Source organism: Nannospalax galili, unplaced genomic scaffold (genome assembly GCF_000622305.1).
Source record: "Nannospalax galili isolate Female #2095 unplaced genomic scaffold, S.galili_v1.0 scaffold1077, whole genome shotgun sequence".
Lineage (NCBI taxonomy): Eukaryota > Metazoa > Chordata > Mammalia > Rodentia > Spalacidae > Nannospalax > Nannospalax galili.
Genome location: NW_008340429.1, coordinates 878,700 through 890,769, shown reverse-complemented (window position 1 = coordinate 890,769; position 12,070 = coordinate 878,700). Strand labels below are relative to the sequence as shown.

At 44.1% G+C, this 12,070-nt stretch overlaps 1 protein-coding gene across 2 annotated transcripts in view; it reads right to left on the bottom strand.

The window, feature by feature from the left end:
• Positions 1-10,870, bottom strand: part of LOC103736064 (protocadherin beta-5-like) — a 101,557-nt gene extending 90,687 nt beyond the window's left edge. The window contains exons 1-2 of one of the 2 annotated variants that reach the window (XM_029564681.1): positions 10,655-10,866; positions 5,779-10,138 (exon numbers count right to left, since the gene is read on the bottom strand). In XM_029564681.1, the coding sequence (XP_029420541.1) occupies positions 8,302-10,138; positions 10,655-10,689 (1,872 nt within the window). In that variant the 5' untranslated portion in view covers positions 10,690-10,866 and the 3' untranslated portion in view covers positions 5,779-8,301. Of the gene's footprint in view, positions 1-5,778 lie in introns of those variants that run through there. The other variant, XM_008835495.3, reaches the window with a different exon arrangement.
• Positions 10,871-12,070: the final 1,200 nt, after the last annotated feature.

Sequence of the window (12,070 nt, the reverse complement as noted above, 5' to 3'; positions counted from 1 at the left end):
ATGACCCAGCAGAACCATTACTGGCCTTAATCCTCTGGACTAAAAATGGTGTCTTGGGGGTGCTATGGCAGCAAGACCCCCTGGTGTGGATCCACCTGGCTACCTCGGACCTAACTAGACTTGGCTCTAAGTATGATATTGCCTTAAAGTTAGCAATTAAGGCCCAACAAACAGCCAGGCGCATAGTCGGAAAGGAACCTGACAAAATTATACTGCCGTTTCCTCTTAAGCACTCCCAAATATTATGGGAAGACTCTCTGGCTTTCCAACTAATGATGTCTGGGTTCACAGGGGAGTTGCACCCCCAGATAAGCGACTGGCCAGCTTGGCCTGTTTGGAAATCACCACTCAGCCACACACTTTCCCCTGCAAAAAAACCCCTACCTTTAGCCACGCTAGCCTTCTCAGATGCCAATAAGTCCCATTATGGCACTGTCATTCAGTGCATGGGAAAGGGTGACACCTGTTACGTACAAGCCAATCCCGGCTCTTTCCAATTGGGGGAGCTCCTGGCCTTGTTAAAAATCTTCCAAGTCTGCCAGACTGAGCCGCTCAATATATTCTCTGACAGCCAGTATGCGGTTCAGGCCCTCAGATGTCTTCCCTTTGCTTGGGCAAAAGGCCCCAAGAATACCATCACTAGAAGGATGAGAGCTCTCCAGATTATCTTAGATAACAGACAATGGCCCTGGCACATCTCCCACATAAGATCACACACCAGGCTCCCTGGGATCTTGGCAAAGGGAAATGACAAAGTAGATAAACGTATTATGTCCATAGAGAGTCCCCTACTAGAACAAGCCAAAGCCTTACACCAACAATTTCACCTACCCATCTCTCAATGCAAACATCTGAGCAGGTCTTGTGTTACATGTGCACCCCTTTCTCCCTTAGGCCCCCTCAATCGATATGGAGTTAACCCACGTGGTCTCCTACCCAATGCCCTCTGGCAAATGGATGTCACCCATTACAACTCGTAATCTTAAGTATGTCCATGTCATTGTTGACACTCCCCCTTTATTTTTGACATCGCTCAAACCGGTGAAAAGGCCTCACATGCCATTAAGGTGGTCAAATCAGCAATGCTGGTAATGGGAGTGCCAGGGACCCTAAAAACTGATAATGAGCCAGCTTACACCTCTCTACAATTCCAGTCATTCCTGTCAACATGGAAAATTAGCCACTCCCTTGGCATCCCTTATAATCCACAGGGACAAGACATTGTGGAGTGGGCAAATAGGACCCTCAAAGAAACATTACAAAAATTTGCTACCCCTGAGTCTAAAAGGGACCCGCACCTGGCTCTAATTGAAGCTCTATTCAGCATTAATTTCCTGTCCTTTGATGAAAATGGGTTGAGCCCAGCCGACAAACACTGGGCTACCATACCTAGGCCTACACCCCTGCCACTAGTGAGATAGAAGGACCCCGTAATATGTCAATGGCAACCGCCCGCCCCCTTATTAACAAGAGGGTGAGGCTATGCTTGTTCCCTCAGACAGAAACAAAGCCAGTATGGGTTCCAGCAAGAGATGTGAGACCAGCAACCAACCAACGGGACCCCCCAGGACCCAGAGACCTTGCTGCTGTCTGGATAATTGGTTTGCTCTTCCCCACCCCAGCCACGGCCCATAATCTCTGGTCCTTGGTCCCCTCCACCCCTATACTCTTGCCCTTATCACTTTATTCCCCAGCCTACCCCACCCTCTATTCAACTAATTCTATGCTTGGCCTCCCCACCATGGACCCAGTTACTTCCTGGGAATCACTCAATGGCTCCTGGCCCCTAAATAACTCTCTATGCTTCACTACCAACAATGCATCCTCATGCATTGGGCTGTTCAACCTGACCTTCCAAGATTATGCCAGCAGTGCCTCCTCGGGTTACATGCTTAAACTCCAGGGCCTTTCCCCTACCTTCAACAACACCGATGTAACCTCGGTCCTCGCTGCACTGGGGACAATAATAACAGAGGAGGCGGAGGGGACCGCCACCCCTCCGGCCCCATTTTTCCCTGCCATTCTATGCCCACTGCTCCCCAACTGCCCATGCACACGCTCCCTTGCACCCTTTTTCCTCATGCTCCCTATACCATGGCAGAGATGCCACCCTAAGCCCAACCATGCCATCCCTCCCTTTTGCTGCTTCAGCCGCTCCCCCTCTAATTACCCCCTAGGATCTTGGAGATAACTGGCCCCCACCTATCCCTGTGGCATTAAGATCTCCCATACCGACCGCGAACCAATACTCTGTAACTAGGACCTCTGTGGGCCACATGCCTGCATGGACATGAGGCTGTTACTGGCACAGTAGGGCCTTCAGCTTTCCAATGGCACTTACACTAACACCAATCCCTCTACTTGTGCCAAAAACAAAATCCTTACATCCATTGATCACATGACATCCTGGCCCCCTATCCCCATTTGCGTGCAGCCCCCGTTTGTCTTATTGCTAGCCAATGTTACCTCCGACCCTCGGGGACAACTCAACTGCTCTGATACCAAAACCACCAGTGTACTGGTGGCCTGCTGGAACCATCCAGCTCACATAGTTCTCTTTATGTGTGAACCCATGGCCTTTTGGGTTCCAGTCACCAATGCAACCCACTTCCATGCTGTCACCCTTATAGAGCAGACAGCCTTGTCACAAGCCCCCAGCTTAAAACGGGATTTCAGGGTCACTGCCGCTCTCAGCCATCATCCTTGCATTAGGGTCGGCTGCTGCCACTGCAGTAGCTATCACCTAATCCTCCACTACTGTGGAGACACTCAATGAGGCTGTGTCCAAAACCTCCTCTGCCTTTCACACTCAGTCCCTTATCAATCAGCATCTTCACCAGGCAATTAATGTGTTACAACAACAAATTGATCTCTTAAGTGAAGAGCTGGCAATGACCAAAGACTTGGCTCTGCTAGCTTGTGACCCTTGCTTTAGGTCACTTTGTCTCACCCCCTATAAAGTACAGAGTATTACTGAAGCACGCCTACAACTCGCGCACTATATTCATGGCCACTGGAATGAAAAGTTTCTTAATTACTCTATATTACTAGCTAATCAAATTATTGCTCTAAATTATACCCACGCCCCCATGCTGGACATCAATTCAGGGTTCTTAGAGAAAATCTGGTCTAATCTAAAAGCACTGTTTGACCCATCTTGGATCATCACTTACCTACTCCTAATAGGCATAGTTATTCTTCTCTTTCTACTTCTTAAATGCCTTGTTCTTCATTCCCGCAGTCAGAAAAAATTCAACCACTCGGTGTATCAGGCCCTCAGAGCAATACACGAAAATGATTTCAACCTGCCCTATGCAGCCTGACAGACTTGGCTTGTACAAATGTACGAGGCCTCCTACAGATAATTCCCCACCTCAATTGATCCCCCGGGACAATACCCCTTGGAGGGCTGGTAATCAATGACGGGTAAGATCCTGTTGGACTGAATCAACTTAAGCCAGGACATGGGACGTGTACACCCATGCTCCAATGATGGGACAGGCACAGTCCATGATCCTGGGGTCATCCCAAGGTAGAGCTGCCTACAGGCTCTCGCTGGACAATTGTTTTTAAAGAAAAAGGGTGGAAATGTAGCAGGAGGCCTCCAAAGATGGCGTGGACCCAGAGCCCAGGGATTCAGCGAGAATTCACTTCACTTCTTGGTCTGCAAATAGCCCACCAAAAGGAGCCCACTCCTCCGTACCCTGCTCATGAGCCCAGTGACTGCTGACAGACTGTGTGGCGCAGACCAATCAGAAAACGATATGCTGACTAAAGGGACTTGGGGGTGGAGGAAAGGGAAATATAAGGCCTGCCCCCTCCTGCATTAAATGATCCTGCAGCACCTTGCCTAGTGCTTGCTTCTACCTGACTGCCAGGGTCTGTGTGTGTCGTGACTCCGTGCCTCTTCCCCGCCCCCAATTGGCAGGGGACCCGATCCAGGTCCCCACAACAGGGTTCCACTATGTAGCCCTGACTGGCCTGGAACTCACTATGCCGAGGAGGCTGGCCTCGAACACACAGAGATCCACCTGTCTCTGCCTCTTGAGTACTAGGATTAAAGGTGTATACTACCAAGATCACCCTGAACAACCAACTTGTGCAACAAATGGATCAAAGATAAAAACCAAGAAATAAAAATCTCAGGGCTGGAGAGATGGCTCAGTGGTTAAGAGCACTGACTGCTCTCACCGAGGACCTGGGTTTGGTTCCTAGCACTATCACAGCAGCTAGCAACTATCTGTAACTCCAGTTCTAGGGAATCTCATGCCCATTTTAGCCTCCAAGGACACTGCATGCATGTGGTATACTTACATACATGAAAGCAAAACACTAATACATATAAAATAATTTTTTAAGTCTTTTACTTCATAGTTAAAAGGAGTTAAAAGAAATAAAAAATATCTTCAAAGAAATGAAAAAGAACACATACCACACCAAGATCTATGAAACAGCAAAAGCAGTACTAAGAGAAAATTTAGAGCAATCAATGCCTCTGTTAAAAACAACAACAAAAAACCCCAGAAGGCTGTCATATAGACAATGTCATTGTATTTCAAAGGACTAAAAGAATAAAAACAAACCAAACTCAGACCAGATGACTTACTACTGATTTCAGTAAACATTTAAAAAACTAATGAAAATTCTTAAATGATTCCTTCCCAAACTGGAGAGAATTCTGAGCACATTCTACAAGGCTAGCATCACTCTGATACTAAAACCAGACAAGGACATGAGGAAACTATAATCTATTAAGCTCCAGTGAACATAGATATAAATGTCCTTAACAAAACCACAGTATGAAGATTATTCTTAAAGGGCTTAGGGTGTAGCTCAGTGGTAAAGTGTTGCTTTAGTATCTGTGAGACCCTGATTTCAATCACCAGCACTCTTCTCACCACCCCCAAAATGTGTTTACTATGATGACAAAGATGTAAGGATGGTTCAACGTATTGAAACAAAACAAAAATAAAAACAAAGTAGTAAATTAAAAAGTTAAATTTCAACCAAAAGGGCGCAATGTAATTAACAGGACTCATAAAAAGAAAGGAACACAAGTGAAGGAGATAATTTTTAAAATTAAAAGAACAAAAATTCTCAAAACACTCAACTCTGCCGTTTTTAATATACCCCAAGATTGATGAGTCCCATTGAGTATATAGCCCAATGAATAATAAAATTCTATGACACAGTAAATGAATTCCAGAACAGCAGAGATGAATATCAGATCGTAAATTCATCTACACTACAACAAGGATTTTGGAAAAGGTAATTCTTTGTGGAATGTTTGGCAGCATATCTTTCAGTGTTACCATGTCCTCCAGTTGTAGAGACTTCAGACACTGACAAATGTTGTGGGGTGGCAAGATTGCCTGGGTTAAGAACCTGGGATCTAGAGGGGAAACAAAGGTTCTCAGAAAAGTATATATAATCAGAATTTCAATGGACACCCCAATGCTGGAGATTAGAAAACACTGGAGGAATACCTTTAAAATATTAGCTACAGGGGGCTGGAGAGATGGCTTAGCTGCTAAGAGCACTGGTTGCTCTTGTAGAGAACCCATGTTTTCATCTCAGAACCCACATGGAGGCTAACAACCCTCTGTAACTCCAGTTCCAGGGGATCCAATGCCCTCTTCTTTTCTCCTTGGATACTGCATGACACAGGTGCACTTACATACATGTAGGCATACACTCATACACATAAAATAAAATTTAATCCATTAATGAATTAAAAAATACTACCTGAAAATAACTTATAATTTTATACCCAATAAAGTCTTCAGTCACGATGTTTTTGACATTTGAAAATTTTCAGATATTTAAACCTTCAGTAAATTTATTTTCAAGGGGATGGAGAAATGGCTCAACAGTTACAAGAGCACTTGCTGCACTTAGAGAGGATTCAAGTTCAGTTTCTTCCATACACATCATGTGGCTCACAGCCACCTGGAACTCCAGTTCCAGGGATCTGATGCTCTCTTCTGGACTCCACAAGTACCTGCATGCATGCGGTACACATATAGACAAGCAGGTACTCACACATAAAATTAACATTAAAAAATCAAATACTTTTTAGGTACATAAGGAAATAAACCAAACAATGAAAGTATAAAATCGAAATAAAATATAAGAGAAAGATAAAAGAAATCCCTACAATAGTGGGAAGAAGAAATTGTGGTGTGCAGTAAGTATAGAGTACAAATGGTGATTAATTGAGCAAAAGTTTGATTGTTGTAGTATTCTACATCCAAGATACAAGACCTGAGAGACTTCTTAGAGTTTAATCAAAGTGAGTAGTAACTTTACACACTGGGGAGCTGAGGACAAATTCTAAATATGCACGTAGAAGTGTACATAAGATGAAAAAAATTTTAATTTAAGGTAAGGAAAAGCTTTTATTTTTTTACTCTTGAGGCTCAAGTGTAAACACTACGCAGTGATAATTACATAAACACTGTAATAGAATTATATTGCTAGATGGGAAGAAAACGTGCAATCGTGGGTATGCTCTTAACAAATAAATTGGTAACATTTCAAACTAACATATAAGAAAAATCATTTTTAATTTTGCTGTCTACAAATATAAAAGTAAATATGGAAAAATCAGTGAAAGCACAAAAAGGTTTAGCTGTCAAGCAGAACTCTTCTAAAATCTATCATAAATGTAATATTGTAAAGGTAACAATATGTATGATAAAAAGTATTGCATTATTGTATATAAGACTATCTGTTGAATTTTTAAACAGGCAGTTAACTGGGCTAATACCCTAATCTGATTCTTTAGAATTTGTGGGAATTATTTATCTAAATTCATGCAAGTCTGCTCTATTATAGTTAATCTGATAGTTTTAAAAGTTTTATTTTTATGTATTTGAGTGTTTTCCTGCATGTATGCATGTGCACCATGTTTGTATCTGGTGCCTGGTGCCCTCAGAGGCCGGAATAGGGTATCCCATCCCTTGGAAGTGGAGTTACACACTATTTTCAGTCCCTGTGTGAGTGCTGGGAATGGAATCTGGTTCCTCTGGGGAAGCAGTAAGCACTCATAACCACTGAGACATTTCTCCACCCCATAGTTTTTTCTTTTCTCTGTATGGTGGGTAAGTGCATAAAAATGTAATTGATAGTGAAAGTGTATTAAGCGGTTCTGAATGGCGCTTCTAACTGTGTAGAAGTCCACTGAGATGCAGAGTGGGCAAGTGTTTGAGTAGCTACCCTAATCTAGCTATACGATAAATTTTAATTTGTGAGTTCATTACAATAAAGTGATTAAAAATAAAGTCAATCTCTTTAAAAATCAATTTTAAATTTTATGTATGTGTATATGCATGTGTCCATGGAGGCTGGTGGGGGGGCAGTGGTGATCAGATCCCCAAGGGGTTGAAGTTATAGGTGGTTGTAAGCCAACCCACATGGGTGCTGGGAACCAAATTCTGGTCCTCTGAGAGAGCAGCAAATGCTCTTAACTACTATGTTGCCTCTCCAACCCCTGATAGTTTTAATTAGATGCTATAAAATTCTTGTAATCTACTTTAGAAAAGTCCATTTGTTAATTTAATTCTCATATACATTCATAGAGATAGTTTTTTCTTACTCTGTAGACAAGGCTGGCCTTGAACTCACAGAGATGCACCTGCCTCTGCCTCCCAGGGCTGGGATTAAAGGCTTGAGCCACCAGGCCCAGCTGATAATTTTCTTAAATACTATTTTTCTTCTGTGCTGTGGACTGAACCCAGGACCTCACTCAGGCTAAGCACTTGTTCTTTCACTGAGCCAAACCCAAAGCTCCACTAAACATACTTTAGAGTAATGCTGACTCAGATTTTTCTAGGGGGTAGAAAAGTATTGATTTGTAACCTTTGTACGCACAGCATATGCATAAATCATGTGTCAGTGTATCTATTAATTTTGATATAATAGACTCAGAATATTAGATGTTTTAATTAAATTTTATCAACTTGAAAGACTCAATTTTAAAACATAATCCTGATTAAACAATGGTTCATTTGATAAAAAGGAAATGGGGCTCTTGAAGCAAGTCAACAAAATCCTAAGCTAAAATGTTTGCATAATTGAAAATTATTGAAAACTTAAAAGCCATCATTTAAAATAGCATTACATTCATGCTAATAATAATCAGAAAGTTTGAAACACCGTTTGCTAACCAAACTGTAAGGAATAGCTATAAATATGACGATTACTAACCTAACATGCAACCTCTATGTGAACGAAAGGTTGGGAACTTACAAATACTTCACTGAACACTACAACTCATCATATAAGGCCAAAGTGAGATTCCTAATTAAAGCCAAAATGATCCCTAAAGTTGGTATTTTCCTCGGTGTTGCTATAAGCGCCTTCATCCAAGAAGTTAGGGAGTATAGGATTAAGAATCTTTACCTCACTAGTTTCAGCACTTCCTGCCAAATAAACTTCATATTGATAATTCTGAGACAGTGTCCCCGCTCCGCTGACGTCCAGCAGCTGTCCCGGAAAGCGGCCCTCAGGCACAGAGCCGCCAGGCAGAGAGGCCGGCCTGGTCCTCCTGCACAGCCTGAGGGCCACGAAGAGCAGCAGCGAGAAGAGGAAGAGCGAAGACACCGAGGCCAAGGCGATGACCAGGTAGAGCGTGAGCGCGTCGGGCTGCGCGGGCTGGCGCGCCACTTCGGGCGGCGGCAGGTAGGGCTGCGAGAAGCCATCCACCAGCAGCACGTGCAGCGTGACGCTGGCCGACTGCGGCGGCTCGCCATTGTCCTTGACCAGCAGCAGCAGCCTGTGCCTGGGCGCGTCGCGCTCGCTCAGCAGCCTGGCGGTGCGCACCTCGCCATTGTGCGGCCAGACTCCGAACAGGCCTGGCTCGGTGGCCTTGAGCAGCTGGAACGACAGCCAGGCGTTCTGGCCCGAGTCGCGGTCGACCGCCACCACCTTGGTGAGCAGGTAGCCCGGCTCGGCCGCCCTGGGCAGCAGCTCGGTGCAGGGCGCAGAGGCGTTCTGCAGCGGGTAGAGCACGAAGGGCGCGTTGTCGTTGGCGTCCAGCACCAGCACGCGCACCAGCGCCTGGCTGCTGAGCGCGGGCGAGCCTCGGTCTGCGGCGCCCACGCGGAACTCGAAGGCCTGCAGGGCCTCGTAGTCCAGCGCCCTGAGGGCGAACAGCTGCCCGTTGTCGGCGTTGATGGACACCAGCGAGGCGAGGGCCAGGTGCGGGTCGTGGGGCGGCAGCAGCGAGTAGGTGAGCTGGGCGTTGGCGCCTGAGTCTGAGTCTGTGGCTCTGACTGTGCCTATGTGCAGGGCGGGGCTGTTGTTCTCGGGGACGTACATGGTGTAGGAGGCTTGGCTGAAGGCGGGGGCGTTGTCGTTGACGTCGGAGACCTGCAAGGTTATGTTGTGCTGGGTTTTCAGCCTGGGTGTGCCCAGGTCAGAGACTGTGATGGTGATGTTGTACTCAGCTCTACTCTCTCTGTCCAGTGGTCTGTCTGTCACTAAGGTGTAAAAGTTCTTCAGTGTGGGCTTCAACAGGAATGGGAGATCATTCTGAATAGAGCAAACCATCTTTCCATTGTCCCCGGAATCTGGATCAGAAACACTGAAAACAGCAACTACAGTTTCAAGAGCATTTTCTGGGATAGAGCTTGTGAGTGTCCTGATGGTCAGTTCTGGGGAATTGTCGTTCACGTCCACCACCTGTACAGCCATATTGCATTTGCTGGAAAGACCACCTCCATCTGTGGCTGCAATTTCAATGTTATAATGTCTAGTAACCTCAAAATCTAATGCCTGTTTCAGACGAATTTCTCCCGTGATTTCGTCTATTACAAATGGTTGAGAAGCTCCATCATGTTGAAATAGAGAGTAGGCTACACTTCCATGAGTCCCAGCATCTAAATCTCTGGCAGAGACAGTGACAACTAAGGAATCCAGTGGGCTGTTCTCAGGAACCTGCACCTCATAGAGAGGCTGTACAAACTGCGGGGCGTTGTCATTGATGTCCACGACTTCAATTCGAACTGTGGTGGTCCCAGACCTGGGCGGAGCCCCACCATCCAGCGCAGTGAGGGTTAAGCTGAGCTCAGGCTGCTCCTCCGCATCCAGGGCTCTGTCCAGTACCAGCTCCGGGTATTTCCTGCCATCTCCGTGACTGTGAGTGACAACATGGAAATTGAGGTTGGGGCTGATGGTGTAGTTCTGAACAGCGTTGCTCCCTATGTCTAAGTCCTGAGCTGTTTTTAGAGGAAACGCAGTCCCTGGCTGGACATTCTCAGGAATTTTTAGGAGCATTTCCCTGTCTGGAAATGCTGGAGCATGATCGTTTATGTCTGTGAGTTGCAGATCAATTTGGAAAAACTGCACAGGGTTTTCTAATAGTACCTGGAAATGCAACACACAGAGTTCTGTAGCCCCACACAGCACCTCCCTGTCCAATTTTTCACACAGTAGCAAATTGCCTGTCTTTAAATCGAGCTGCAAGAGCTCTTTGTTTCCTTTGTAATGGATTTGTGCGCCTCGAGTGGCCAGTTCCTCCACCCTGAGCCTCAGATCCTTTGCTAGGTTAGCCACCAAGAAGCCGTTTTCTGTTTCTTCTGGCATGGAATATCTAATCGCCTCAGAGTCAGCAGCCCACAACAGTAGTAGTATAGCAAAAAAACTCACTTGCCTTTTCTGTGTAGCTTTTGATAGAGCTGTCTCCATTGTTCAGAGGGTGTCCAGAGGGCGCAGCGTCTTCAAGTTGGTTACAATCCACCCATGCACGTTCGTGAAATAATGGAATTAAACGTACTCACTAACTTGTTAGACGCTTTTTTTCAGATATTCCTCCCTAAATGCCTCCTCCTCTTGAGGAGTAGTGACAGTTCTGAGTCTCAGCTTAATATAATGGCATCCTGGGCATACCCTTATCCTGCAGCGCCACCCAGTGTCCTTATTTGCTATTGCATATTCTTTTACCTTTTCATCCCAAATTTTAACCCTGCTCTGTTTCAGTATCCTTTTAATACAAGCAGCCTGAATGTATCCCAGATCTTAGCAACTGGAAATTCTAAATATCCTATAAGTTTCCTGCATTAATTTCAGTTATAAGAAAAGTTTTTAGAACGAAGTAAAATGACATTTTTTTCATTATTCAGCAACTGAATCCACTTTCCTTTGTAGGTTTATAATTTGATTTCGTCCAAGAAATTAGATAATGGATACCTCCCAAAATTTTAGTTTCATACTTTTCACATTTGCTTTGGAATATTATACATATTCAGTAAAGGTGTGCAAGTCGTAAGTGTGCAACTTAGTAAGATGTCAGTGAAATCACTGCTATAGAGCCCACCCTAGACAATATATAATATATATCATACATTATATGTAATATAATGCATAATATAATAAATATAATATAATATAACCCAAGTGGCCCTGCCCTGCCATTGTTCGGTTACTTTTTCTCCAAAAGATAAACATTTCTGTTTATGTACTATCAATGCACAAGAGTTCTAGTTGCTTCATATCCTTGTTAACATCTTATGTTGTCTTTTCAATTGTAAACACTTTAGTGTGTGGTGATACCATATTGTAAGTTTAATTAGCATTTTTCTGAGATTAATGAAATTATGCACATTTTCACCTTTATTTCCCATCAGGATACAGTCTTGTGAAGTGCTTGTTTATGTCTTTTGCATACTTTTCCTATTTGGGGCATTTGTTTCTAAGTTGGTTTGCAGATGTATCTTCTATATTTGGGCATAAACTCTCGGAGTATCCCCTTTTTCTGAGGTGCTATCATTGTTATACATCAAGTGGTCATGGGTCTGCTCCAGTGTTCCATTTTATTCCTTGATGATTACATAATATTCCATTATTACTATTAATTACTCCAGATTTATTATAGGTTTTGTTATTTGGGAGGCAATTAAAGAACACTTTTAAATTCACAGAAAAAATGATCAGAAGATACAGAGCTTTTCCATATACCCTTTCACACCAATGCACAATCCCCCTCATTTTCAGCATCTACTGCAAAAGTGGTACATTTCTTACAATTGAGGAGCTTACATCAGCACTTTTGCCACTGAGTCCATATTTA